At 59.2% G+C, this 24,598-nt stretch overlaps 2 protein-coding genes across 3 annotated transcripts in view; both read left to right on the top strand.

Annotated features, from left to right (window-relative positions):
• Positions 1-10,355, top strand: part of BSN (bassoon presynaptic cytomatrix protein) — an 89,680-nt gene extending 79,325 nt beyond the window's left edge. Inside the window, exons 6-12 of the mRNA XM_028124547.2 lie at positions 2,447-4,523; positions 4,830-5,617; positions 5,751-5,850; positions 6,634-6,765; positions 7,043-7,097; positions 7,449-7,541; positions 9,672-10,355. Of these exons, the coding sequence (XP_027980348.2) occupies positions 2,447-4,523; positions 4,830-5,617; positions 5,751-5,850; positions 6,634-6,765; positions 7,043-7,083 (3,138 nt within the window). The 3' untranslated portion in view covers positions 7,084-7,097; positions 7,449-7,541; positions 9,672-10,355. The remainder of the gene's footprint in view (positions 1-2,446; positions 4,524-4,829; positions 5,618-5,750; positions 5,851-6,633; positions 6,766-7,042; positions 7,098-7,448; positions 7,542-9,671) is intronic.
• A 5,395-nt stretch (positions 10,356-15,750) lies between these two features.
• On the top strand, positions 15,751-24,459 carry APEH (acylaminoacyl-peptide hydrolase). Of its 2 annotated transcripts, none has more exons than XM_028124321.1 (22): positions 15,751-15,795; positions 15,871-16,003; positions 16,555-16,681; positions 17,092-17,185; positions 17,285-17,360; positions 17,449-17,612; positions 17,746-17,883; positions 17,979-18,070; positions 18,148-18,188; positions 18,273-18,394; positions 18,929-18,989; positions 20,128-20,225; positions 20,836-20,887; positions 21,657-21,745; positions 22,205-22,343; positions 22,771-22,854; positions 22,935-23,015; positions 23,317-23,405; positions 23,509-23,699; positions 23,809-23,911; positions 23,996-24,102; positions 24,193-24,459. In XM_028124321.1, exons 1-22 carry the CDS (start codon positions 15,784-15,786, stop codon positions 24,296-24,298), a joined length of 2,199 nt encoding a protein of 732 aa, XP_027980122.1. In that variant the 5' UTR covers positions 15,751-15,783; the 3' UTR covers positions 24,299-24,459. The 2 variants fall into 2 exon arrangements, with proteins under 2 accessions (XP_027980122.1, XP_027980123.1); XM_028124322.1 differs by having other exon boundaries at positions 17,285-17,375; positions 17,506-17,612.
• Positions 24,460-24,598: the final 139 nt, after the last annotated feature.

Raw genomic sequence — 24,598 nt, 5'->3', positions numbered from 1 at the left:
CCTTCTCTCAGCACTGCCTCTTCACAGCCCATACCTGGTCCAGCCCCTACCACCTCCCCACCCCAGACCGGGCGCCTCCCATTCCAAACCTCTACTGTGGATGTTGCCTTAGAAAATCAGCAACATGGACCCGGCTGGACCGCTCCCTACTCCCCAGCCCCGGCCTGGCTGCCATGGCGCCACAGGAAGCCCAAACCCCTGGGCCTAGCATTCAGGGTCCGTCCCAATAGGCTGCAGCATGCTCTTGGTCTTACCTTGTCCCCTGCCCTTCTCTGGCCCTCAATAAATCTGCTTACACTCCCGTTTGCTCCCCTAGGCAGGGAACCCTGCAACGTTAACCTACCCTTGCCTGTGGCTTTAGTTGCCAAACAGGGCCCTGGGACCGGGCGAGGTGGCCTGCTGTGGGCTGCTGTGCAGGGGGAGATTGGAGTTGCGAGGACCTGATGCCAAGGATTTTGAGTGCCAGGCTGAGGAGCATGGGCTTTTCTTGTAGGCCTTTGGAGCCTCTGGAGGTTTTAGGCAGGTGAGACAGGGCAAGATGGGTGTTTCTTGTTTTTTTTTTTAACATTTTATCTATTTGATAGAGTATGAGTGGGGGGTAGGGGCAGAGAGAGAGGGGGAAGCAGACTCCCCACTGAGCAGGGAGCCCGACGTGGGGCTCAATCCCAGGACCCCAAGATCAAGACCTGAGCCGAAGGCAGACACTTAACCGACTAAGCCACTCAGCCCCAAGATGGGTATTTTAGAAAGCTTCCTGGGCAGAATGTGGGCAGATGGGCTGAAAGACTACACAACGGCCCTGGGGGAAAAGGGTAGGAACCAGAGGCATTATGAGGTATGTCTACCTGTTTTCTAGGTGTGATGCAGAGAGGAGAGGGTGGGGCCTAGAAGTGGGGTCCTGGAGGTGATGAGCTTAGGTAGTGGAGAGCCCTGGGGTGTGCAGGCCAGAGAGCATGGTGGTGGGCTCAGGAGTGTGGGCTAGCCGTGTGGTGCCATGGCATGATGGGCACTCATGGTGAGCAACCAAAATAACAAAAGATGAACAATAGAGTGAGGCGTTCAAAAAGTGAAATTTACTGGGGCGCCCGGGTGACTGAGTCAGTTAATCATCCGACTCTTGATCTCAGCTCAGGTCTTGATCTCAGGGCTGTGAGTTCAAGCCACACAATGGGCTCCACGCCCAAAGTGAAATTTATTTATTTGTTTTTAAAGACTTTATTTATTTATCTGACAGAGAGAGAGCACAAGCAGAGGGAGAGGGAGAGGGAGAAGCAGGCTCCCCGCTGAGCAGAGATTCCCGACGTGAGGCTCGATCCCAGGACCCTGGGATCATGACCTGAACCGAAGGCAGACGCTTAACCGGCTGAGCCACCCAGGCGTCCCACGAAATTTACTGTTAAAGGCCCACCCATTGTTCTAAGGTTCTGGGGCACACTATCATTTCCTTTACGATGACATATGGTGAGAGTGGGTGGGAGGTTTTTATGTAGTTTCTTGGCAAGGTAAAAAGTAAGAAGCCCAATGTCAGGCCCTAGTGTATTTGGGGGACTTGGGTGGTTCATAAAAACCCAAAGGCCTGGGGCACTCTGGGAATGCTAAGAGCTAGAAACAAAGGCCCCGGTGTAAACTTTCCAGCGATATGGACCTTCAGGCAACATGGGACATCAGGGCAGGTGAGAGCTGTGCAGAGGGTAGCGTTAGAGAGCCTAGACCAGGAAGCCATGTAGAGATAGGGCCGGAGAGGCCCTGGAGGGGAGCTGGCAGCCCCAGAGAGTGGTGGGCTCACAGGGATGTAGAAGGAACTGGGGGCCAGGCTGAGAGCACAGTCCAGAGGGTTTGGCAGAGGGTGGCTCAGGACAGCTGGGTGGACAGGCCACTTAGAAGAGGAGTAGGGCAGGAGGCAGGAAAAGACCCAGAGCCTGCAGTAACTGACATACAGTCAGCATGTGCCCCTTCCCATGATCCTCTAGGGAGCCTGCTGGGCACCTAGGAAGCATTCCATTTCTGTCCATGGCCCTCCACTTGCCCTTGGTCCTCACCGGCTGCTACACCTAACCCCAGAGCCACACTGTACCCTCCTCACCTCAGGACACTCAGTGGGAGACAGAGGGTGGCCAGCCCACAGGACACAGGCAGGGGATCTCAGAGCCCCTGTGTACTAGAGGTTCTCAGAGGCAGGCCAGTCCTAGAGACCAGCACAGAGGGGCATCTCCTCCTCCCCTCCCCTGCCGTTGCCCAGAGTGCTGGGAGGGAGAAAGCCTGTGAAAGGATCGCCGGCCAGTGGTGATCTCCACCAAGCGGGGACAGGGCCGGCCTCAAGGCTGCCTGGTGAATCAGAGAAACCACTGTATGGAGGCCAGCCCAAGCCAGGGATCTTCCACCTTTTGCCCCACCAAGTCACCCACACCTTGGGTCTCAGTGCTGCCCGCCCTTCCCTCTGTCTCAGGTGTCGGCGCTGCCACCCAACGGCCTGGTCCGCAAGGTGAAGCGGACACTGCCCAGCCCCCCTCCAGAGGAGGCTCACCTGCCCCTGGCTGGCCAGGCCCCCCCACAGCTGTATGCAGCCAGCCTGCTGCAGCATGGGCTGGCGGGGCCCACCGCTGTCCCTGCCACCAAGGCCAGCCTGCTCCGGGACCTGGACCGGGACCTGCGGCTGGTGGAGCATGAGTCCACCAAGCTGCGCAAGAAGCAAGCGGAGCTGGACGAGGAGGAGAAGGAGATTGACGCCAAGCTCAAGTACCTGGAGCTGGGCATCACACAGAGGAAAGAGTCTCTGGCCAAAGACCGGGGCGGCCGTGACTACCCGCCCTTGCGTGGGCTCGGTGAGCATCGTGACTACTTGTCGGACAGCGAGCTCAACCAGCTGCGGCTCCAGGGCTGTGCCACTCCTGCCGGCCAGTACGCAGACTTCCCTGTCACTGCCGCCGCTCCTGCCACCCCCTCTGGCCCCACTGCCTTCCAACAGCCCCTGTTCCCGCCTCCGGCCCCGCAGTACACTGCAGGCAGTGGTGGGCCAACCCAGAACGGATTCCCGGCCCACCAAGCACCCACCTACCCTGGCCCCAGCACATACCCAGCACCTGCCTTTCCTCCTGGCACCAGTTACCCAGCTGAGCCTGGCCTGCCAGGCCAACAGGCTCTCCGTCCCACAGGCCATTATGCAGCCCAAACACCCATGCCAAACACACAGAGCACTCTTTTCCCGGTCCCAGCCGACAGCCGTGCCCCCCACCAGAAGCCACGCCAGACATCACTGGCCGACTTGGAACAAAAGGTGCCCACTAACTATGAGGTGATCGCCAGCCCTGTCGTGGCCATGTCTTCAGGCGTGTCTGAAAGCAGCTACAGCGGCCCAGCAGTGAGCAGTAGCTACGAGCAAGGCAAAGCTGCTGAGCTGCCCCGGGCCGGTGACCGTAGTGGCGTGAGCCTGAGCTCAGCCTCCACCTACCCCTCTGACTCCCACTACACCAGCCTGGAGCAGAATGTCCCCCGGAACTATGTGATGATTGACGACATCAGTGAGCTGACCAAGGACAGCACCTCCACTGCCCCCGAGAGTCAGCGACTGGAGCCCCTGGGGCCGAGCAGCAGCGGGCGTCCTGGGAAAGAGCCCGGAGAACCAGGCATCCTGGAGGGGCCTGTACTGCCCTGCTGCTACACCAGAGGGGAGGAAGAATCCGAGGAGGACTCTTACGACCCCCGTGGGAAGAGTGGCCACCACCGGAGTGTGGAGAGCAATGGCCGACCAACCAGTGCCCACTACTACAGTGACAGCGACTACAGACACGGGGCTCGAGCAGAGAAGTACGGTCCGGGCCCCATGGGGCCCAAGCATCCCTCCAAGAGCCTGGCACCAGCTGCCATCTCCTCAAAGCGCAGCAAGCACCGGAAGCAGGGCATGGAGCAAAAGATCTCCAAGTTCTCACCTATTGAAGAGGCCAAGGACGTGGAGTCGGATCTGGCCTCCTACCCCTCCCCTGCCGTCAGCAGCAGCCTAGCCTCTCGGGGCAGGAAGTTCCAGGACGAAATCACCTACGGGCTCAAGAAGAACGTGTACGAGCAGCAGAGGTACTATGGGGTGTCCAGCCGGGACCCAGTGGAGGAAGACGACCGCATGTATGGAGGGAGCCGCCGGTCCCGGGTGGCATCTGCATACAGTGGGGAGAAGCTGTCCAGCCATGACTTCGGTGGCCGGGGCAAAGGATATGAGCGGGAACGGGAAGCTGTGGAGCGACTTCAAAAAGCGGGCCCCAAGCCCTCGTCCCTGAGCATGGCCCACGGCCGGGCCCGGCCCCCCATGCGGAGCCAGACCTCTGAAGAGGAGAGCCCCGTCAGCCCCTTGGGGCGGCCCCGCCCTGCCGGCGGCCCCCTTCCTCCTGGGGACACCTGCCCACAGTTCTGCTCCAGCCACTCCATGCCTGACGTCCAGGAGCACGTCAAGGACGGGCCTCGGGCCCACACATATAAGCGTGAGGAGGGCTACATCCTGGACGACTCCCACTGCGTAGTTTCCGACAGCGAAGGTAATGGCAGCCAGGGGTGATTTCTGCAGCTGCTCGGCACCCCGGGGGGCCTGCCTGCCTGCCCATGGGGCCCTGGGCCCTGAGATGTCCCAGAGGGGCCTGCCTTGGCGCCTCATCCAGTGGGGGCCCTGCTGCAGGCGGCTCCACCCGCACCCTGGCCCTGGTTGTGGGGGGGGCGGGCTGGGGGCCTAGTGTTAATGCTTGCGGCTGTGGCACCCACTCTCTGGTTTCCTTGCATGGCTTCAGCTGGGCCTCCCCCTGTGGCCAGCCCGGGGGTTGATGGTGTTCTGTTTTTGGTCTCTGAAGCGTATCACCTGGGCCAGGAGGAGACAGACTGGTTTGATAAGCCCCGCGATGCCCGCTCTGACCGGTTCAGGCACCACGGGGGCCATGCAGTCTCCTCCTCCTCCCAGAAGCGAGGCCCTGCCAGGCCCAGCTACCACGACTACGATGAGCCCCCCGAGGAGGGCCTGTGGCCCCGTGATGAGGGTGGCCCGAGCCGCCACGCCTCAGCCAAGGAACACCGGCACCACGGTGACCACGGGCGGCACTCAGGCCGCCACGCTGGCGAGGAGCCGGGCCGGCGTGCTGCCAAAGCACATGCTCGGGACCTGGGTCGCCACGAGGCCCGGCCTCACCCTCAGCCCAGCCCTGCCCCGGCCATGCCGAAGAAGGGTCAGCCTGGGTACCCCAGCTCCGCTGAATACTCACAGCCACCCCGTGCTCCGTCAGCATACCATCATGCCTCTGACAGCAAGAAGGGCTCCCGGCAGGCCCACGCGGGGCCCGCTACACCGCAACCAAAGCCAGAGCCCCAGCCGCAGCCGCAATGTCGGCAGGCAGCTCCCGGGCCACAGCAGTCACAGCCGCCGCCATCGAGGCAGACCGCCTCGGCAACAGTGTCGCGCCAGCCACCGACACAGCAGCAGCAGCAAGGTCTCGGGGCACAGCCCCCCCAGCAGGCCCCGGTGCAGGCCCGGCTGCAGCAGCAGGGCCAGCCAGCTGCCCGGGGCCCGGCCCCTGCTGCCAGCCAGCCGGCAGGGAAGCCTCAGCCAGGCCCCACGACAGCCTCGGGCCCCCAGGCCGCAGGACCGGTAAGTAGGGCTCCAGAACACGGTTCCTACCCAGGGCAGATGCTGCGGCTGCAGCTGGGACCTGCCCTAGATTCCTGGCTGGGCATGGGCAGGGCCGTCGGACAGTATCTTAGCTGTGGGTTCTGTGTTGCAGCCACGGGCAGAGCAGGCAAATGGCTCTAAAGGGACAGCCAAGGCACCCCCACAGGGGAGGCCTCCTCAGGCCCAACCGCCACCAGGACCTGGACCTGCAGGTGAGCCTATATTTTGGTGCCCTCAGCCACGGCCCAGAATTCCTGGTCTGCCCTCTCCCTGCACCCACCGGCGCCCTGAGCTCCCCTGCTCCGCATACCTGCACTGCTCCCTGAGAAGGTGCCCAGGGATCTGCAGACCTTCCCAACAGAAAACGAGCCTGGGGTTAGAATGAATTAGTGGTTGGGCGCCTGGGTGGCTCAGTGGGTTGGGCGTCTGACTCTTGGTTTCTGCTCGGGTTGTGATCTCATGGCTCGTGGGTTGTGGGATTGACAAGCCCTGCATTGGGCTCCACAGTCTGTGGGGAGTCTGCTTGAAGAGTCTCTCCCTCTGGCCCCTCCCCCCCATGCGTGCTCTCTCGCTCTCGCTCACTCTCTCCCTAAAAGAAATAAATAAATCTTAAAAAACAAAACAAAAGAATGAGCTACTGGGGTCACCAGCACTGGGGCCTTCAGGCCCAGGCAGCTCTGGGCAGGGAACCTGGAAGCGACTGGTAAGTGCAGGGCCAGGACCACAGCTTCTTACTAGCTCTTTCCTTCCCCTTCTCTCCTCCCTTCTGCCTTTCCATCCGCCTCTTCTCCTTCCTTACTTGCCTCAATTTCCCTTTTTCTGCTTCCTTCCACCTCTCTGACTTCCTGGTCTTACACCTCTCTTTTCATTACTCTCTCCTTCTCCTCACCCTCCCACCTCACGGCTGCCCATGTTCAGATTCCCTCAGGGCCACTCTCCCACTCAGGGCCTGAAGGGCCAAGCCTGCTTTCTGACGGTGGTTTCTTTCCCCCTAGGCATGAAGGCTGGAGCCAGGCCTGGAGGGACCCCAGGGGCTCCTGCTGGCCAGCCAGGCGCCGAAGGTGAGAGCGTGCTCTCCAAAATCCTCCCTGGTGGGGCGGCAGAGCAGGCCGGCAAGCTGACGGAAGGTAGGTACTGCCTGCAGCTGGGTCCGTGGTGGGCAGCAGTTCCATGGCCCTACTGTGGCCGAGGTTGGGTCTGGGCAATGATTGCAGGCTCGGCCAGTCAGCCACAGGCAAGCCTCAAGGTCTACCTGCCGCTGCCCAGTGGCTCTCTTGCAGCAGTGGGGGGGAGGGGGTGTCCCTGCTCCTTGGGCTGGGCTTGGCTTCACTGTGCCAAATGGCCCCGACTCGGAGGGAGTCTAGTCCAATTTCCTGATGCCTTTCTCCTTTTTCTATGTCACAGCTGTCTCTGCTTTTGGCAAAAAGTTCTCCTCATTCTGGTGACCATGCCCTGCAGGGTAAGTATGAGTTGCCTAGACCCAGCCTCCCTTCCTGTGGGGGTGCTGAGGGATCCTCAAGGAGGAGTCTGGTGATGCGGTGGGTGATGCGGCCAGAGCTGCGGTACCCTCTCCTGTGAGTGTGGGAGGAGGAGGAAAAGGAGGGACCCAATGCACAGAGGCCCTCACATGGGGCCAACTCAATAGAGGTCCCAGCAAAGGGAAGCTAGGGCCAACATCCCCTTGTCCTTTTCGACCACCCCCTAGCACCCCCACCCCAGGGCTCTCACAGCCTTGAGTTGGCTTTAGTTTGTAGGTAGGGCCCCCTGGGATGCGGCTCCTTCCCAACCCTCCTCTGTAAATACTCCACAGGCTCTTGAAGAGATGAAGGGAGATGATATCATTGCTGTGGAAAAATCTCTGGAGTCAGAGGCCTGGGCACAGCTCTGGACTCTGCGTATAACAGTGAGTGTCAGGTCCAGGGTAGGTTGGGGCAGAGGAAGGGGTGAAGGTCCAAGGCCTGGCTGACCAGACCCATGTAGCTCCTCCAAGTGTGAACTGGGAGGAGGCTGGTGGGCTTCCTTCAGCTGTGATGGGTCTGGCAGCTACCCGAGGGGCAGAGACCCCTGGGCTGGCTGAGCTGACTCAGGTAGTAACCTTGGGGAAGGACCCAGCAGAGCCAACCGTGCCCCTCAACTTGGGGGCTGTGCGCTGGGCACCATTCCAGAGCCCCTTCCCCTGGGGCTGGTGCTGGTGACTTTGCCCCAGACAGTCGGGTGAGGCCAGAGTCCCCAACCCTGCCGAGCTCAGCAGCCACGGGCCTGAGCTTCAAACACCATTGACTTCAGAGGCTGAACTCCTGACCTGCCAGATGGGAGAGCAGAATGAGAAGCGAGGCAGACGGGAATAGAACAGAGAGGAGGGGGAGGTCACTGGACAGGCAGGCGATCTCGGCCCCCAAACAGGTCAGCCCAGGGAGAGAGTGGAAGGGCCTCCGCATGGGAGCCTTGGCTCTGTGTGGGCTGCAGTGGCCAACACGGGGTGAGAAGCCTCCTCCCGGAGCTCTCTCTGGCCTCAGCCCTGCCTCTATGGCAGAGGAGGAGGCCGTGTGTCCTCCGAGATGGCAGGGAGGGTAGCCTGGCTAGTGGCGTTGCTCTGTGCCCAGCCAGGGACCACCTTCTACCATTCCGTAAGCCTGGGGCCCTCTCCCGTCCCTTCCTTTGCCACCTCTCGGCTTCAGAGCACAGAGGTTTGGATGCTTCTCACGGTGAGCAGGCATGTGTGTGGCAGGGCCAGAGAGGCAGTGAGCAAATCACAAGGGAGCCCAGGCAAGGGCTGCTTGTAGGAAGGAGCTAGGTGTAGTTTCCAAAGGGCTGCCTGTCTCTGGGGGAACAATGCGGGCACCAGAAAGGCCTAGTCTTCAATCCACTTGTCCATTTATTCCAGAAATGTTTGTCAGGCCCTAGGCAGGTGCCTGGCCCTGTTCCAGATGCTAGGGATACAGCAGGGAACAAAACCAAGTGCCTGCCCTCCAAAGCTGACAGTCCATTTAAGGGGGACAGAGAATAAATAAGCTAAAAAATAAAAAGATTAAAAAGGTGATTTCTGAAGGTGATGAGTGTTATGAAGCCAGGGAGGCAGGGTTATGGGTCACCGGGGCTGCTCTGTAGAGAGTGGGCAGTGTGAGGTAAGGCTAGAGGCAGGATGATGTTGGGATGGGACAGGTGGGCTTCAGGACCAGGCAAAAGGCCAGCAGGGCCAGAGCCACAGCGGAGGGAAACGGTGGTCGGGGGTGAAGTCCCAGGGGGTGGGAGCCAGCTCCGGTGGGCTTTGTAGGCCAAAGTAAAGAGCCCGGAATTTATTCAAATTACAGTAGCCACAGTGCGGCTTCCCCAGCGTTTTTCCTGCCTTCAGCCCACGACAGCGGGCTCCCTGCCGCTTTCCCGCCCAGCTGGATGTTTCCTCGGAGTTGCCCCGGAACAGATGTGAAATCAGAAATTGTGCTGAAGGGAAGGAGGGGCAGCCCATGGGCCGGGTCCATGGCAGAACCCACCCTGGGCTTAGGCCTAGGGCTCTGTCACCGGGGAGTGAAAGGAACCACGGGCATGGTTTTGTTCACACAACCTGGGTGGCCACTGAGACCACTAACTTCGTAGTTAAAGAGGTCTCCCTCAAGTTTTGGCGTTTGGCTAACGATTAGGCCAAGCGGTGAGTGCTTCTGTGAGTGCCCGTCCTCTGGTGTCTTCCATGACCGTTTCAGAAACGGGCTGGGGGAGGCTGGCCCTTTTAAACAAAATCCCATCTTCCTCACTCTGAAGCAACCTATGTTATATTCAAGAAATGTCCCTTCCTGGCCAACTGGATTCTTCTCGCTTCCTGTCCTTCTCTTCGTGACCTCAAAATTGCTCAGGCACGCATCTCCCCAAGGCTCAGTAGGTGGGGGGGGGGCCCGGGGGAGGAGGGGTCAGGCCAGCGGTGCATGGCAGGCCACCGACCGAGAGGAGGGAAGGGATGGGAAGCAGCCGTCCACAGTTCTTGACGACATCCTTCTTTCTTTCCTTCTTTCCCTCCGCCTCCCGCCTTCTCTCCTCCAAGCATCTGCAATCTGGCAAACCCTTGGCCCAAAGACTCACACCAGGTGGGACGTGGCAGGCAGGCCTCAGTTGAGGACGTTTTCTAACAGCAGCTGCCTGGGTGAAGCATCTGCTGGACATGTTGGGACCACTGGCCCGGGGGACCTGTGATTGTCTTTCCAGAGACCCTGCTCTCCTCAGGGCACCACCTTCGAGGCCTAGCCTTCGCTGGGAGGGAGGAGCCCTCTCCGGACACCCTGCCACTGCGGCCCGGCCAGCCAGGCTTCCTATGTGTTATACACAGAGTTTGGGCACAGGCTGCCTGTTTTTGACGGACGCTGCCCTCCCTCCACGATGCCAGAAGTTTTTCCACAGCCTTGGAGAGGGGCTTTGACTGAGGGCTGGGGGCCCCGGGCTCCGTTTCCTTCACATTCCAGCTGACCCGGATCCCTCTGTGGCCACAGGGCCCTGCTCCCCTCACCCTGCCCTCTGGGTGACATCGGAGCAGACCTCCATGTGGCTAGCGTGGGGTTGGGAGAACTTTACAAACATTAGGACCTAACACTGTCTCATCGCTGAAATAAGAGGCCATAGCACCGAAAAGCAGCGTGGGCACTGGCTGAGGCTTCTCCCAGCCCATGGGTGGCAGCATGCTAGCCCGCCTGCCACCATCTCAAAGCCATCCCCCCCCCCCGCCCCCAACCATCGTGAGCATCCCAGCAGCACCGCCATTGTCTCGACCAGCCAGCTCCTTGTTCGTACACCTGGGGATTTCTTTTGATTTCAAGAACAGCCTTAATCATTTCAGTTTGATTTACATGTATACCTCATAAGCATTTTTCTTTTTTTTCTCCTTCTTCCCCTTCTCTCTTTTTCTTTGCTCACCTCCTTGCCTCTCCCCTCCACCACCTCCTGTGACTGATGGTTTGGTTTCCTCTCCGCTCTGCCCCTGCTCAGCACAGGGAGAATGTTGACTCAGAAGCAATAGGGGGCAGCAGGCCACCAAGAGCACAACCCCAGGGCGAGGTCTAAGGGAGGCCCCTCAGCCCACCTCTGTTTACTGTGCAATCCAGTCCTTCTTAAGCCATCACCAGTGGGCATGCTCAGAGCAGAGGGGCCAGGGCTCCTGCCAGCCGAGGTCTGGGCCCAGAGCCCTGTGCTGGGGGGTATGGCACCGCCCACCCACCTGGCGGACTGGGTGGCATTCCTCCCCAAGGCCCTTACCCTGGGGGCCTCCCTTCCTCTTGGGCACCCCCACCAGTCTCATCTCTAACGTTCTATGCAATGAAATATAAACCCTCAAAGACAACTGTTAATATTTAATAAATTCCATGTTATGTATAAGGAGTCAATTGCAAACGTGCAATTGAGAAACTGGATAGATATGCTCATATCAACCCCACCCCCCGCCCCCTGCTCCCACCGTGTGTGTGAAATTCTCAGTCTGTGGCATGTTTGACCTGTGGCAGGACGCGCTGCTGCCAGGTGAGCCACCGCCTGTCCTGCAGTGAGGCATGCACAGCTCACAGCCTTTTTTGCACGATTTCATCCATTTTAAATGCTCGACCCCCTTGCTTGGGAGTTCTTTTTGCCTCAGAACTTCTCCTCCTGGAGTGCTTCTAGCTGACTTCTGCACGAGCTAGTGAGGACCTGCTGGAATTGTTGCCTGAGCGTGCCAGGCTGTGGGGTAGGCAGCGCAGGGCCCTGTGGGCTTCTCAGACCAGGATGGCAGGTGAAAGGAAGCCTCTGGAGTAGATACGCTGGTGGGGCCCACACAGGAGTGTGTGGGTGAACATTCTGAAGGTTTGCTATAGGATTTCCATCTGTAAGTTGCTCCCCCTCTCATCCTATCCCTGAGCCAGTCTGGCCACCCTGTTCAGTGGGACATGGCTCAGGCACAGAGCTGGCCTGTGTCTCTGGCCGGAGACACAGGCCAAGGGCAGGGTCTGGCTACGTCCTAGGGACCCCAGATCCTGACTACACCTGCTCTATGCCTCTCCTTTGTAGCTGGGCAGCTCCAAGGTCTGTGAGCCAAGAGATAGAGGCTGGGGCATGGGGTGCTCAGGTGCTCAGGAAGAGCTAGACCTCTGGCTCTTGTGGTGAGGACAGCTAACAGTGTCATCTTGGACCAGAGCAGGTGTTCCCATAGATAGTAGCTTCAAGCTGAGTTTCTTGGGAAGCTTCTCAATGGCAGAATTCACAGAAGGTTGTGTTGTGACCCTTTTTCCATCTGTCCCCAGGACTTAACCTCCCTGCCCACCCTCGTCCCTGAAGCCCAAGTACCCCAACGCTCCTCAGCTTCTCTCTGACTGAGTCGGCAATGCAGCAGGCAGTGACCACCCGACCCCTCGAGGCCTGTGCTCTGGTTTGCACCATGCATTTCTCAGGGGTCCACATTTCTCATGCTTTCCAATACGGTCTACACAGCCCTTCAGAGGGGGATCCTAGCCCACCTCTGGCAGCTGTGGATGGGACAGGAGGCTGTTGACCTCTTTTTGGGCCTGCAACCCTGGTCCTCCTGGATTTGGGCTTCACCCATCCCCTAGGACACCTGCCTCATCCCAGAGATCAGGCCTGGGCTGTTAAGAGCCCATCTGAGCAAGGACTAAGGTAGGCCACCATCCATCACCTCTGACTACCCAGGGCCAGGTCTGTGTGGGGATGTGCCTGGGGGGCTGGATACAGTGGGGACCAAGGCAGTAATCCTTACCGTGAAAGGCCAGGGGATGGACCCAGGAACAGGGAGCAGGCAGGGAGATGGCAGCAGGTCCGCCTCCATCAGGCCCAGTCTCAGGCTCTAAAACGCTGACTTTTTCTCAAATTTCCTTTTGGACCAAGCCCTCTGAGTTTGAACTTTCTGACATCTGCCACTCCCCACTCCCCAAGCTACCCAAAGGACACCTCTGTACCCGTCACCCACGTGAAGGCGGCTGGAGCAGGCCTCTCTGGGCCACAGGTGTCCTGACCTTTGTGTAGATGCGGCTGTGGCTCTGGGGGCACTGCAGCCAGAGGCTGAGGGACCAGCATTGGGTGCCTTGGGCGGTGGGGAGCATCGAGCACATCTCCAAATGAGCAAAGAGTCTCTGGGATGGAGTCCAGGCCTTCTCCACACCTGCCTCCTCAGTGTCATGAGCAAGGGCACTGTCTCTGGTCACTCCAGGGCCCAATGCACTCACTTTGCAGTGACACCCCCCTACACACACACTTAGTCCTTAGGAAGAGAATGGGGTCTCGGGGCCCGTGATGAGAGGGCAGCAGTGGTAGTAACTATGGCCTGTCTTCTGGAGCCTGTGGGGGCATTTTCCAGGCAGATACTTTGCCATGGCAGCATGGTCCTGGCCTACCGGCCCTTCCCCTGCCCTCCTACCACCCGCCCCCATTCTGTAAATACTTGTCATCGTGGACTCCGACAGGGTCAGAGGGACAGGCCTGACCAACCGAAACTCCTCAGAGATATCATCTCTGTCTCCCTGGGTACTCATGTGCACTGGGGTGGCGCTGGAGAGCCATGGAAATCGTGAGATACTGTGTGTGTATGCATGTGAACAAGCGTGTGAATGTGTATGTGTGTGCGTGTCTGCCTCATTCAGCCTCTGGGATCACATCAGCTCCTGCTCTCCAAGCACAGTGCCCTGGAGAATGGTGGCTGCCCAACGCCTTTCCTCTGCTAGCTCCCATGTCTTGTTTTTGCTTTCTCCTCCCTCCCTCCCCTTTCTTTCCTTCTCTCCTTTATTTGAGGGGGGAAGAGTGCTGTACAAAGTCAAACAAACAAGTTTACAGTTGTAAGTGCAATGACCCGAGTCCTCCACATGACCTTGTGAATTGTGTGCCGTCCTCCTGTGCTCTGTGAGAACTCGTGGTACTTCGGTGTCCCTCCCCCTGTATTGTGACAAGGTAATTCTGTGGTATCAGAATAAAAGGAACTTGATATAAACAACCTACAGACTGTCTCTGGGATGGTTTCTGCAGTGGGAAGGCTTAGCCCGAGGAACAAATCCCCAAACTTGGGATAATCCTGTCTGTTCACACAGTTAAAGGGAAAGGGCAAGGGCCAAGTTGTAGAAGTGCTGGCGAGGCCATGGCTTGGTCTACACCAAGCCCGCCAAAAACAACGGGCCCCCCACAAAGACGTCGGTGGCAGGTCTCAGGTTTGGACCTGGAGGGAGCAGTTAGGTCACTGCGAAGCTGTTGCTGGACGGTTCATCCGAGGCCTGTGTGTCCAGGGGCACACAACTTTCTGGAACCTGGTTCCTGGTGAGCCAAGTGAGCAGGTGCTGCCCCCTGGTGCTGCCCACAAGCACTACACCTGTCTGCCTTGCTGTGTCTCCTTCAATCCCTCAACTCTTGGAGGCTGCCAGACCTTAGTCCTTCCCCAAAAGGAGGGGAGAACCTTCTTACCAAAGTAGCCCAGAGCTGCTAGAAGATTTTTAAAATGCAGATAAAAGAGTATCAGCCTCACCTCTGACCTTCCTCCAGAGTTAATACCTTGACGTAGGTCCTTCCTTCCTGTCTCTTTCATTTTAAACAGAAGCCAGAAGGTGCAGTACCTTCTGTTTTCTAGACTCCTGTTTATTTCTACATGTTCATCCCAGGTAATTAGGTGTTTATCCTCCAATGCCCGGCTTCCAGACAGCTGCATGATGAGTTTATAGCCAGTCTACTGTACATACCCTGAAGGCTGGGCACCATGGTCCTGGTTTTCCTTAATATAATATACAATGCTGTGATGAACATCTTAGTTTCCAACCTTTCCACTCAGATTGGTGGCCCTGTGGTCACCCTTTCTGCTCTCAGTTTTGGCCTCGACAGGCCTGTACATACTCAGTGCCCACAAATGCAAGCGGCCTCAGAAAGTGGGAACTGTTTTTACTTAACTAGTCCGATGTGGTTGATGGCGAAAGGGAAGCTGCAGGCCAGGCAAGTGGGGATCTCTGTCAGAGGCAAGGCAGGGTGCAGAAAGCCAGGTCTCTGAGGTGTGGAAGACCAGCCAGGCTCAAGGTATATGGAGTAGGGGACATCCCTATAGCCTGACTGGTGCCTAGTCTCTCCTGCCCTTCCCTGCCATCATAGCCCACCCAGTTCTGTGCCACTGTGCTGAGGGAGTCTGTCTGCCTGCCCAGGTTCTCCTGTCCACAGGCAGCTCTTTGATTCTAGGTGGAGTCCGACCCCCCGTCAGGCCCTCTGCACCCAAGAGAGTTGGACGAGGCCTGGGGGGGGCAGGCAGAAACCCACCGGCTTACGATCCCCAGCAAGGTGCCACTGAACAGGGCAGTTGAGGGCTGCAGGGACAGATAGCTCTTGGGGTAGGCCTGGTGGCCGATAAGCCCAGGCGACACCCTGAGAGCTCAGCATCCGCCCTTCTTTGACCGGCAACCCAGGGCTCTGCGCGCTCCTCTCCCCATCTACCTCGGAGCCCCTCCAGGGCAGGGACTGGCACCTGCTGGTGAATGTTTGTCTCGTAATGGACAAGAAGGGAGCCAACGGTCAGTCCCAGGGCTGCGGGGCAAGCCTCGGCTCCAACCCCGTCTCCCCGGGCCACGCCCTCATCTCCGTTTCCTCTATCCGACCCTCACTGGGCTCTGCCCCCGCCCCGCCCGTATCTTCAAAGATCCACTGATCTGCCTCCCTCCCAGGCCTCGTCCTTCTTAGGGTCCACCCCCGTCCGACCTAGCTTCTTTCACCTCACCGGCTATTCCCGACTCGGGCCTCGCCTCCTCCCCATGCGGGCCATGTCGTCGGTCACACGCCTCGCCCAGCCTAGAGACTGATCCCGTATTCCGTTTCCTAGAGCTAGCTCCTCTCCTCGGACACCCTATTCCCTCCCCTCCCAGCACCAGGCCTGGGACTTGGCCTCTGGCCGCCTCCCCTCGAGGCCCCTGCCCCCACGCCTCCAGGACTCCCGGGTCCAAAGCTCAGATCGCTCTCTCACAGGCCACACCTCCTCATCCTCGAGGGCCCGCCCCTCTGCTTAGGGTCCTCGCTCATTCGTCGAAGCTCCCGCCCCTCCCGCGGCGCGGCTGTGGCAGACGCAGGGCGGGGGGAGGGGGAGGGTCGTCGCTCCTGGCTCCGCCCCCCCGGAGCCTCACTTCCGGGCGCCAGCAGGCTCCGCCTTGCCCCGGCGGCCGAGAGGTGCCATGGAGCGCCAGGTGAGGGCTCGGCCCGCGGTGCCCGTGGTCCTTGCAGCCCGGGCCGGGCCTGACCCTGGTGTGTCCCCTGCGCAGGTGCTGCTGAACGAGCCCGAGGAGGCGGCGGCGCTGTACCGGGGCCTTAGCCGCCAGCCCACGCTGAGCGCCGCCTGCCTGGGCCCGGATGTCCTCACGCAGTACGGGGGCCGCTACCGGACGGTGCACACCGGTGTGTGTATGGAGGGGAATCGAGTGGCGGGCCCATTCCGGAGCCGTGCACTCGCGTGGAGAGGAAGGAGATGTGGAGGGCTTGCTGCTTAGCAGTGCACACGAGTGTGTGGAGGAAGACGGGGCTTGGAGAAAGTGGGTGTGGGAGGGTGCACCCCTCAGAGGACCCTACATACGGGTGTATGGGGGACGCTGCTCGGTGTGTTGTGGCATGGTGCCCTTGAGTGCATGAGTTGAGGGTGTGGGAGTAGAATTGAGACCGGGATACACGGTGTGGGCCTTTTAGTCTCACCGCTCACCAAATCCCATACACGTGCCTGGCTCCCCTCAAGTTCTGGGATGGGGGTGGGTGCTGGGAACAGACTAGTGGTTTCTCTCTGACATGCCATCAGCTCAGGCCTAGACTTGAGTTGTGGCCAAGTGTTGTCCATCGTGCTTCCAGAACATCAAGACAGACTGCGGAGTTGGGCTGGGCCTTCCTCTTGAGGGGCTGAGAGGAGCCTGTGCTGGGACTGGTCGACTCAAATTTAAGTCTCACGCCTCTCCTCACAGAGTGGACCCAGAGGGACCTGGAACGCATGGAGAACATTCGATTCTGCCGCCAGTACCTGGTGTTCCACGATGGGGACTCAGTGGTGTTCTCAGGGCCTGCGGGCAACAGTGTGGAGACCCGGGGGGAGTAAGTTTGAGGGAAGAAGCTTGTGGGCAAGGCCACAGCCATCTGCAAGCCTTTTATGAAGGCCTGCCATGTGCCTTGGCGCAGGTAGGGCCCTGAAGGTAGGCTAGGAGCCAGGTTCTTGCCCCTTTGAGCTCAAGTGGTCTCTATTGACATGGCCTGATAAGCACTGGAGGCTTTGTCCAAACTTGAGCCTGGATTAGAGCCCATGGGGCTTCAGGGAGGCTGGGGAGAGGAGAGCCTCTGCCCCAGGTAGGAGAGGCAAGGCCAACTGCCATAGTGGAGCTACAAGGGCTGCAGGGGTAGATGTGGGACCAGTCTCAAGAATCTTGTCTAGGAGGTTGTGGCCAGGAAGGGGTAGGATGGGACTGTGTGGGTGGTGACCCTGATCTGCTACCCCATGTCCTCCTCAGGCTGCTGAGCAGAGACTCTCCTTCAGGTGCCATGAAAGCCGTGCTGCGCAAAGCTGGAGGCACAAGCCCTGGGGAGGAGAAGCAGTTCCTGGAGGTGAGTCTGCATGGGACCAGGCAGTGGGCGACTGGGGGCTCAGTCCCACAGATGAGGCTCTGTTGGGGGGCAGGTAACCTGATGCCCAGATGTCCTCAGGTCTGGGAGAAGAACCGGAAGCTCAAGAGCTTCAACCTGTCGGTGCTGGAGAAACATGGGCTTGTGTACGAGGATGGTAGGCAGCTGGCTGGTGAGCAGACAGGGTGGACAGGAGGGGCAGCTGGACCCCAGGGCTCCCCCTGATCAGCCTTCCTTACACCCAGACTGCTTTGGCTGCCTGTCCTGGTCACACTCGGAGACACACTTGTTGTATGTCGCAGAGAAGAAGCGCCCGAAGGCTGAGTCCTTCTTTCAGACAAAAGCCTTGGACATCAGTGGCAGCGATGATGAGATGGCCAGGCCGAAGAAACCAGACCAGGCCATCAAGGTGCTCATGTTTACGGCCAGTCCATAAAGGCCCTTCTGGGCAGCCTAGGGCTCAGTGTGCTCCCTGCCTACATCGTGCCTGTCAGAACTGGGGAGGCAAGACAGGCTGGACACTGAGTATCTTGTGTTCTTAGGGGGATCAGTTTGTGTTTTATGAAGACTGGGGAGAAAACATGGTTTCCAAAAGCACTCCTGTGCTCTGCGTGCTGGACATCGAGAGTGGCAACATCTCTGTGCTTGAGGGGGTCCCTGAGAGTGTGTCCCCTGGACAGGTTAGCACTGACTCGGCCTGCCTCCCTCCTGGAGTCTGGGGCCCTGCTTGAGCCGCTGCCCCTTGCTCACACTTGCCCCGGGGTTTTGTTTACAGGCATTCTGGGCCCCTGGAGACACGGGCGTGGTGTTTGTAGGCTGGTGGCATGAGCCCTTCCGGCTGGGCATCCGCTTCTGCACCAATCGCAGGTGAGGAAGCAGGGCAGGGCAGGGGGCCTTGCAGCTCAGGTTGGCTCTGAAGCTGAGTGTCTCTCTGGTGGTTGCAGGTCAGCCCTATACAATGTGGACCTCACCGGGGGTCAGTGTGGTAAGTGCTGGTGCCCACCTGTGCTTTGCTGACATATACTGGCCCTGCCAGCCTGCATGATGCTCACATTTTCATCTGGTCTAGAGCTTCTCTCGGATGACTCTCTGGCTGTGTCTTCTCCCCGTCTGAGCCCAGACCAATGTCGCATCGTCTACCTGCGGTACCCATCTCTGGTCCCCCATCATCAGTGTAGCCAGCTGTGTCTGGTGAGCTGGAGGAGGGCGGGCATGGTCAGCACAAGGAAGGGATGGTGGATGAGAGATGAAGGGTCAGCTTCATCTCCCCATGGGCCCCTCAGTGGACCTCCTGTCCTGGGTGCAGTGATGGTGTGAGTTCTGCCTGTTTTCCCAGGGCAGGACCTGGAGGCTGAGAGTGCTGGCATGGGGGGCTTTGCAGTATCAGGACCCACCACCTTAAGAGCATTCTCTGTCTACAGGGGGCAGCGGCTTCAGCTCCTCCCTTTGCTTCTCATATGCCCATGGTCAGACTCTACAAGGGGCTGGGATATAGCCGGCAGTTACAGAGTATTAGTCCTTGCCCAAGAAGAGCTCCTTGGGAAAGTCATAGGCCCCTTGGGACATCTGTCCAGGTCACCAGAAAGGAAATACATCAGGCTTGCCTCAGGTCCTCCCTCCCCTGAGGCTCCCTAGGGCTGTCAGAGAAGAGGATGGGTAAAGAGCTCTGTGCCCTCAGCACACTGCCTGTCCCCCGGTGGGTCTGACCACTGTGTTCTCTTGCAGTATGACTGGTATACCAAGGTCACCTCAGTGGTGGTGGATGTCGTGCCTCGGCAGCTGGGAGGTAAGGGGTGTGTCTCTGGTTGGGTGCAGTGTGGAGCCTGCAGTTCTGTTTTCCTGCCATCTGTTAGCCCCGTGCTGAGTTCTGTCTGAAGTGTCCCTCCCTGCTGGGTCAGCTTCAGGCCCAGCCTGCACAGGGAGTGGGGCCGTCACCACAGGGGACTGTTCTGAGAGAAGGAAGTCAGCTGGACCACAGCCGAGATCAGAGTGGCCCAAGCTGGCAGGGGATTTAGATGGTTTCATCCCCATGTTTCCAGTGGCCAGTTAAAGCCTCTGTTCCAAGGGGTCTCAGAAAGTACACAGGGTTGGAATGTCCTACTTGAAAGGCTCCAAGCTCAAGGGTGCTGCATTGTCCCACCCCCAGCCCCCACCGTAGTGTTTGTCCCATCCAAGCCTTTGAGTCAGTGGGATCTCTGAGTGGGTGGCTCTTGGCTGAGAAGTTCTGGTCAGAGTCTCAAGTGCTCACCACTTTGTTTGGGATCCTGGACCATCCCAAGGACATGAGGTCTCTTTTTTCAGGCCACCTGGTCAGCTCCAGGGGTCCTGTAGAAAAGTTAGGGCCTGTTTATCTCTTTGGGTTGCGCGGATGCAGTGGTGGGAATCTGGTCTGAATCCCAGCTGTTCCTTTTCAGCTGTGTGTCCTTGGATGGCATCCTCGCCTCCCTGAGCTTCCATTTATTATCTGTGGGAGGTGGTAGTCCTTGTCTTCTTTATAGCATTGTAGTGAGGGTTAAATGAATGGAATCGATTCAGCCCCCTCTGCCAGGCACTCTGCTGAGCACCATAATGGACAGACAGACAGGGGTCATCTTGGTTCCAGTACTAGGTGCCTACCAGGGGCCCAATGAGAGCAGCTCATAGGAGAGCCAGTGCATTTCTTCCGAGCAGCTGTGGTTTCTCTCAGAAAGCCCTTGAGCTCTGCCTCTCCCAGGCCCTCAGAGGCCTCTGGCCCCGGCCCCCTCTCTAGGCAGCCGCCCATCACCTAGGGCACCCCCATGTGTAGGACTGCCATTCTGTCACAGTTGTAGGCGCCCTGGGCGGGGGGGGGGGGGGGGAGTTCCTCAGCAGCCCAGCCTGCCTCATAGGCTTCACCTCCCACACCTCCATTGTTGGATGTGGCCTCAGCCCTCCCATCTTTGTAGAGAACTTCTCTGGGATCTACTGCAGCCTGCTGCCTTTGGGATGCTGGTCGGCTGACAGCCAGAGAGTGGTTTTTGACTCAGCTCAGCGAAGCCGGCAGGTAAGGGGCCCTCTGTTGAGAGACAGCCCCTCTGACCAGCCTCCAGGGGCCTTGGGCCTGGGGCAGAGCATATGCACACTGCTGGGTGGAATGCCCAGGCCCAAGGTCTTATGAACCCCTTCAGGCCCTGCGTGCCCTGGTGCCCTGCAGCAGAGCCCTTGGCCTTTCTTTCTGAGGCAGAGGTGCAGTTCCCCTTCCCCCAGGCATTTCCACCTGGGGAGCCAGGGGGCTGCCATCAGGTGGGCCCCCGAACGCTATACGGGGAGCCCATGGAGATAGGACAGAGGCTTTCTCCTAGGGATCGGGTAGGGACACCCACAGTGCGCCAGGCTTCTTTTTGTTTGAGTATGAGATCATTTGTTCCTCACGCTAGCTCAGGGGCCCAGAGGCATTCCTTTCCTTGCCCAGGGTCCCTCTGTAAGTGGCAATGGGGCTGGGATTTGGGTCCAGGCCTCCAGACCACTACCCGTGGCAACTGAGGAGCCATTGCCATGGTTGCTTATAGCCCTGGCCTGGCTCCGGGGTCCCTACAAGGGTAGAGAAGAGGTGGGGGGAGGGGCCCAGAGGGCTGGGGGTTGTGGTGCTACATGTGGCCTCCCCTCTGCTTCAGGACCTGTTCGTTGTGGACACCCAGATGGGCAGCGTGAGCTCCCTGACAGCTGGTGAGCAGGGCTGTTGTGCAGGCCGGCCAGGCCGGGGGCGGGACGGGAGCTCCGGCGCCTGGGGCAGCAGTGGCACCCTTGGCCACTCTGCACCACTGTCCTGCAGCCTTCACTGCGTCTCGCAAGGACCCTGACCATGCAGGACCTTCCCAGCCAACAGACTGCCTCCCCTGCTCCACTCTGCTCTGCACATCCTGGCCCTGCTTCTCAAACCTACAAAATTCTCTCTTGCCAAGATCTGCCAGAGTCATCCTTCCCCGACCTCCCAAACCTCAGGCGGAGGCAACTCTGCTGTCCCAGGGCCCATGAGAAACCCTGTGTTGGCTCCCTCATCTTCCTCTTCTCTGGGCCTGTGATTCTGCCCCTAAAATGTCTTTGAGTCCCCTACCTGCCCTAACTGTAGTTCTTCTACCACAAGATTCCAAAGTATTGTGCTAAACTGTACCTTGTCATATGGTCTCTGCTGGAGAATTTCCTTGGACCCCACAGCCCAGAATCAGCACCACTCCAACCCCCCAGGCCTAGTTGCCTCCCCCGCAGACTGTAGTCATGAAGCTGTGGGTGGACGTGCCATGGGCGTCTGCTGGATGAATGAGGGACTAAGGAGGCTCACCCAGGGCTGTGTGCAGTGGGGTGTTTGTGACAGTCTCTTTGGGGGTGTTCTTTTGCTTCTCGGGGTAAAAGGGGCACCCTGGCATAGAGCCGCCGGCCTGGGACTCTGGCCGTGCAGGGAGTGGGTGGGAAAGGTGGTGGCATCTGCCTTCTCCAGGGGGGTCAGGTGGAAGCTGGAAGCTGCTCACAATTGACCAGGACCTCATGGTGGCACAGTTCTCCACGCCCAACCTGCCCCCAAGCCTGGTGAGTGTTGCTGGGCCCCAGACCAGGAGGTGAGGGTTCTGTGCAGCCCCAGCTCCCCAGGTCAGGCAGCTGGCCTCAGTCTGACTGGGGTTGGTCAGTGTGTGGGAGGCCAAGGCGTGGGCCCAGCCCAGCGTGGTCCACAAGGGTCTGACGCCCGTGGAGAGGAACCACCAGGTGTAGGTCTGCTCTATAAAGTACAGGATGCCTGGGAAAGTGCCCGGTCCTCTGGCAGAACGGAGCACAAGGAGACAGCAGAGCCTAAAAGCTCAGGAGAAAAGGGTGGGTGTTTTTGTGTGAGTGTCTCTGCATATACCAGCTCACAACAGGAGTCTATGATGTACCCTGTGGAGATGGGTAGAAGGCCCAGCATAGTGCGAGCTGCCCATCTCCCACCCTGGCGGAGGTGGAAGGGCAGGGAGGCGGCCAGGCCACCTATGACACACTCTTTCCCCTTGGCAGAAAGTTGGGTTCCTGCCTCCTGCAGGGAAGGAGCAAGAAGTATTGTGGGTGACTCTGGAAGAGGCCGAGCCTATTCCCGACATTTCCTGGGCCATCCGGGTACTGCAGCCACCCCCAGAACAAGAGAACTTGCAGTATGGTGAGCTGGGCTGGGGCAGAGGGACACCTCCCAAGTTCCCCAGCACACAGCATCTGTGGTCACCTTCCCTGCATCCGGGGGGGTTCTCTGTTCCACTTGTGCATGCTCCTGGGGAGTGGTGTCCGGGTATGTGGGCACCTACTCTGGGTATCAGGGCTGAGCATCACCAAGCCAAATGCTCTGTGGTAGGGAAACCAAGGCCCAAAGACACTGCCTTATTTGAGGTCTCTGACCACATCTTATCCGGAATGCTGTCCTGACAGAGTGGGGCTGCCTAACTAGGACAGGAGTTTCCTGGGGTCCAGGTGTTTCAGACCAGATCTTTCTTTCACCAGTCAGCCCCAGACCTGCAGCTATGGCTCAGGCCTTGGCTGGGAAGCCCCGGGCAGTGGCTCTGGCTCTCCTGACTCCTGCCTTTTCCCTGCAGCTGGCCTGGACTTTGAAGCAATCCTTCTGCAGCCCAGCAACCCTCCAGATAAGACCCAAGTGCCCATGGTGGTCATGCCCCACGGTAGGCATCTGGTCTAAGAGCTGCTGCCCTCCCACTACCCGTCCTGGCTGGTTCTTTCACTCTCTGCTTCATGTCTGCAGGGGGACCCCATTCATCCTTTGTCACTGCCTGGATGCTGTTCCCAGCCATGCTTTGCAAGATGGGTTTTGCAGTACTCCTGGGTGAGTAAGCAGGGCCCTGCAGCAGTGGTAGGGCTGTGGAGGGGGATGGGGTGGACAGGCAGCACGGGTACCACCCTAGTCTCCAGGCCTGTCTGCAGCCTGGACCTGGCAACCATTACCAGGGACTTCCATGGAGAAGGTGCTGTGGTCACTGGGCAACAGCCTTGGATCTCTTGGCCCCTGCGCCTCGACAGTCTGTGGAGCAGCCAGCCCCAAGGCCCACTTCACAGAGGGGTGAAAGTGCGACCAGGGGGCTGGGAATGTCGCTCACCCCCCTGTCTGGTTCCTTCCTGGCCTCCAGTGAACTATCGTGGCTCCACGGGTTTTGGCCAGGACAGCATCCTCTCCCTTCCCGGCAATGTGGGCCACCAGGATGTGAAGGACGTCCAGGTAGCAGGGACTGGGGCTTCTGGACAGGCTGGAGGGTCACCTGTTGGGGTGTGTTCCATTCGGGCAGGCAGCTGGCTGCAGCACACTCTGCCCCATCCTGTAGTTTGCAGTAGAGCGGGTGCTCCAGGAAGAACACTTCGATGCTGACCGAGTGGCTCTTATGGGTGGTTCCCACGGTGGCTTTCTCTCCTGCCACCTGATTGGTCAGTACCCTGAGACCTATGGTGCCTGTGTGGCGAGGAACCCTGTGATCAACATCGCCTCCATGATGGGCTCCACCGACATCCCTGACTGGTGGGTGTGCTCCACAGGTCCCTGCCCTTCTCTGTGTTGCCTCATCCCCGACATGGAGCCCCCGCAGGCTCCAGGGCTCCTGGGGCTGCTTCAGTGCAGTCTCTTGCAGGTGCGTGGTGGAGGCTGGTTTCCCCTACAGCAGCGACTGCCTGCCAGACCTCAGCGTGTGGGCCGAGATGCTGGACAAGTCACCCATCAAGTATACCCCTCAGGTAGGCAGCCCTCCCCCTGCCTGGTATGCTGCCAGTCTATCCAGAGCCCCGGGCCCTGGTCACCACCACTCCCCACACCCCCAGGTGAAGACCCCGCTGCTCCTGATGCTGGGCCAGGGGGACCAGCGCGTGCCCTTCAAGCAGGGCATGGAGTATTACCGTGCCCTCAAGGCCCGGCACGTGCCTGTTCGGTGAGTGCGGCAGGACAGCCCTGGCAGCTGGTGGGCAGGTGAGCAGGGGAGAGCCCTCCAACCTTAAACATTGCTGCACAACCACTACAGGCTCCTGCTCTACCCCAAAAGCACGCACGCACTTTCGGAAGTGGAGGTGGAATCAGACAGCTTCATGAATGCTGTGCTCTGGCTGCACACGCACTTGTGCAGCTGAAGCCCTCCCTCCCTGCGTGAGCTGGTTGGCATGAGCCGCACTTCGCTCTTGGTGAGCCCCGGGGTCTGGCGGATTGGCGAGAGGATTCCTGGGCTCTGGACCTCATGGATGGGTGAGCCGAGGAATGTAGGCTATATGGTCGTAATAAATGAGGACAAAGAGTCTGGTTCCTGCTGGTACTTTGTACCAAGCCATCCCTAACCCCAGGCTCACCGTTGGGGTTCAGAGTACCGTAGGCCCTAGGTGTGCTAACCTTAAGGACCTCACCTACCTCCAGTGTGATGGGGAGGGGACAGTGAG

This window comes from Eumetopias jubatus, unplaced genomic scaffold, assembly GCF_037043125.1.
Source record: "Eumetopias jubatus isolate StellerSeaLion01/CBP00866 unplaced genomic scaffold, mEumJub1_p1.0 scaffold_1, whole genome shotgun sequence".
Classification (NCBI taxonomy): Eukaryota; Metazoa; Chordata; class Mammalia; order Carnivora; family Otariidae; genus Eumetopias; species Eumetopias jubatus.
Note: the sequence above shows the minus strand (reverse complement) of the source record. Positions and strands in the feature narration are given on the sequence as shown.

What these genes read in the sequence shown, in the direction of transcription:
- APEH (XM_028124321.1), top strand. An exon ending in CTACCGGACGGTGCACACCG is followed by an intron (nt 16,004 to 16,554) that starts GTGTGTGTATGG and finishes CTCTCCTCACAG; the next exon opens with AGTGGACCCAGAGGGACCTG. An exon ending in AGTGTAGCCAGCTGTGTCTG is followed by an intron (nt 18,395 to 18,928) that starts GTGAGCTGGAGG and finishes GTTCTCTTGCAG; the next exon opens with TATGACTGGTATACCAAGGT.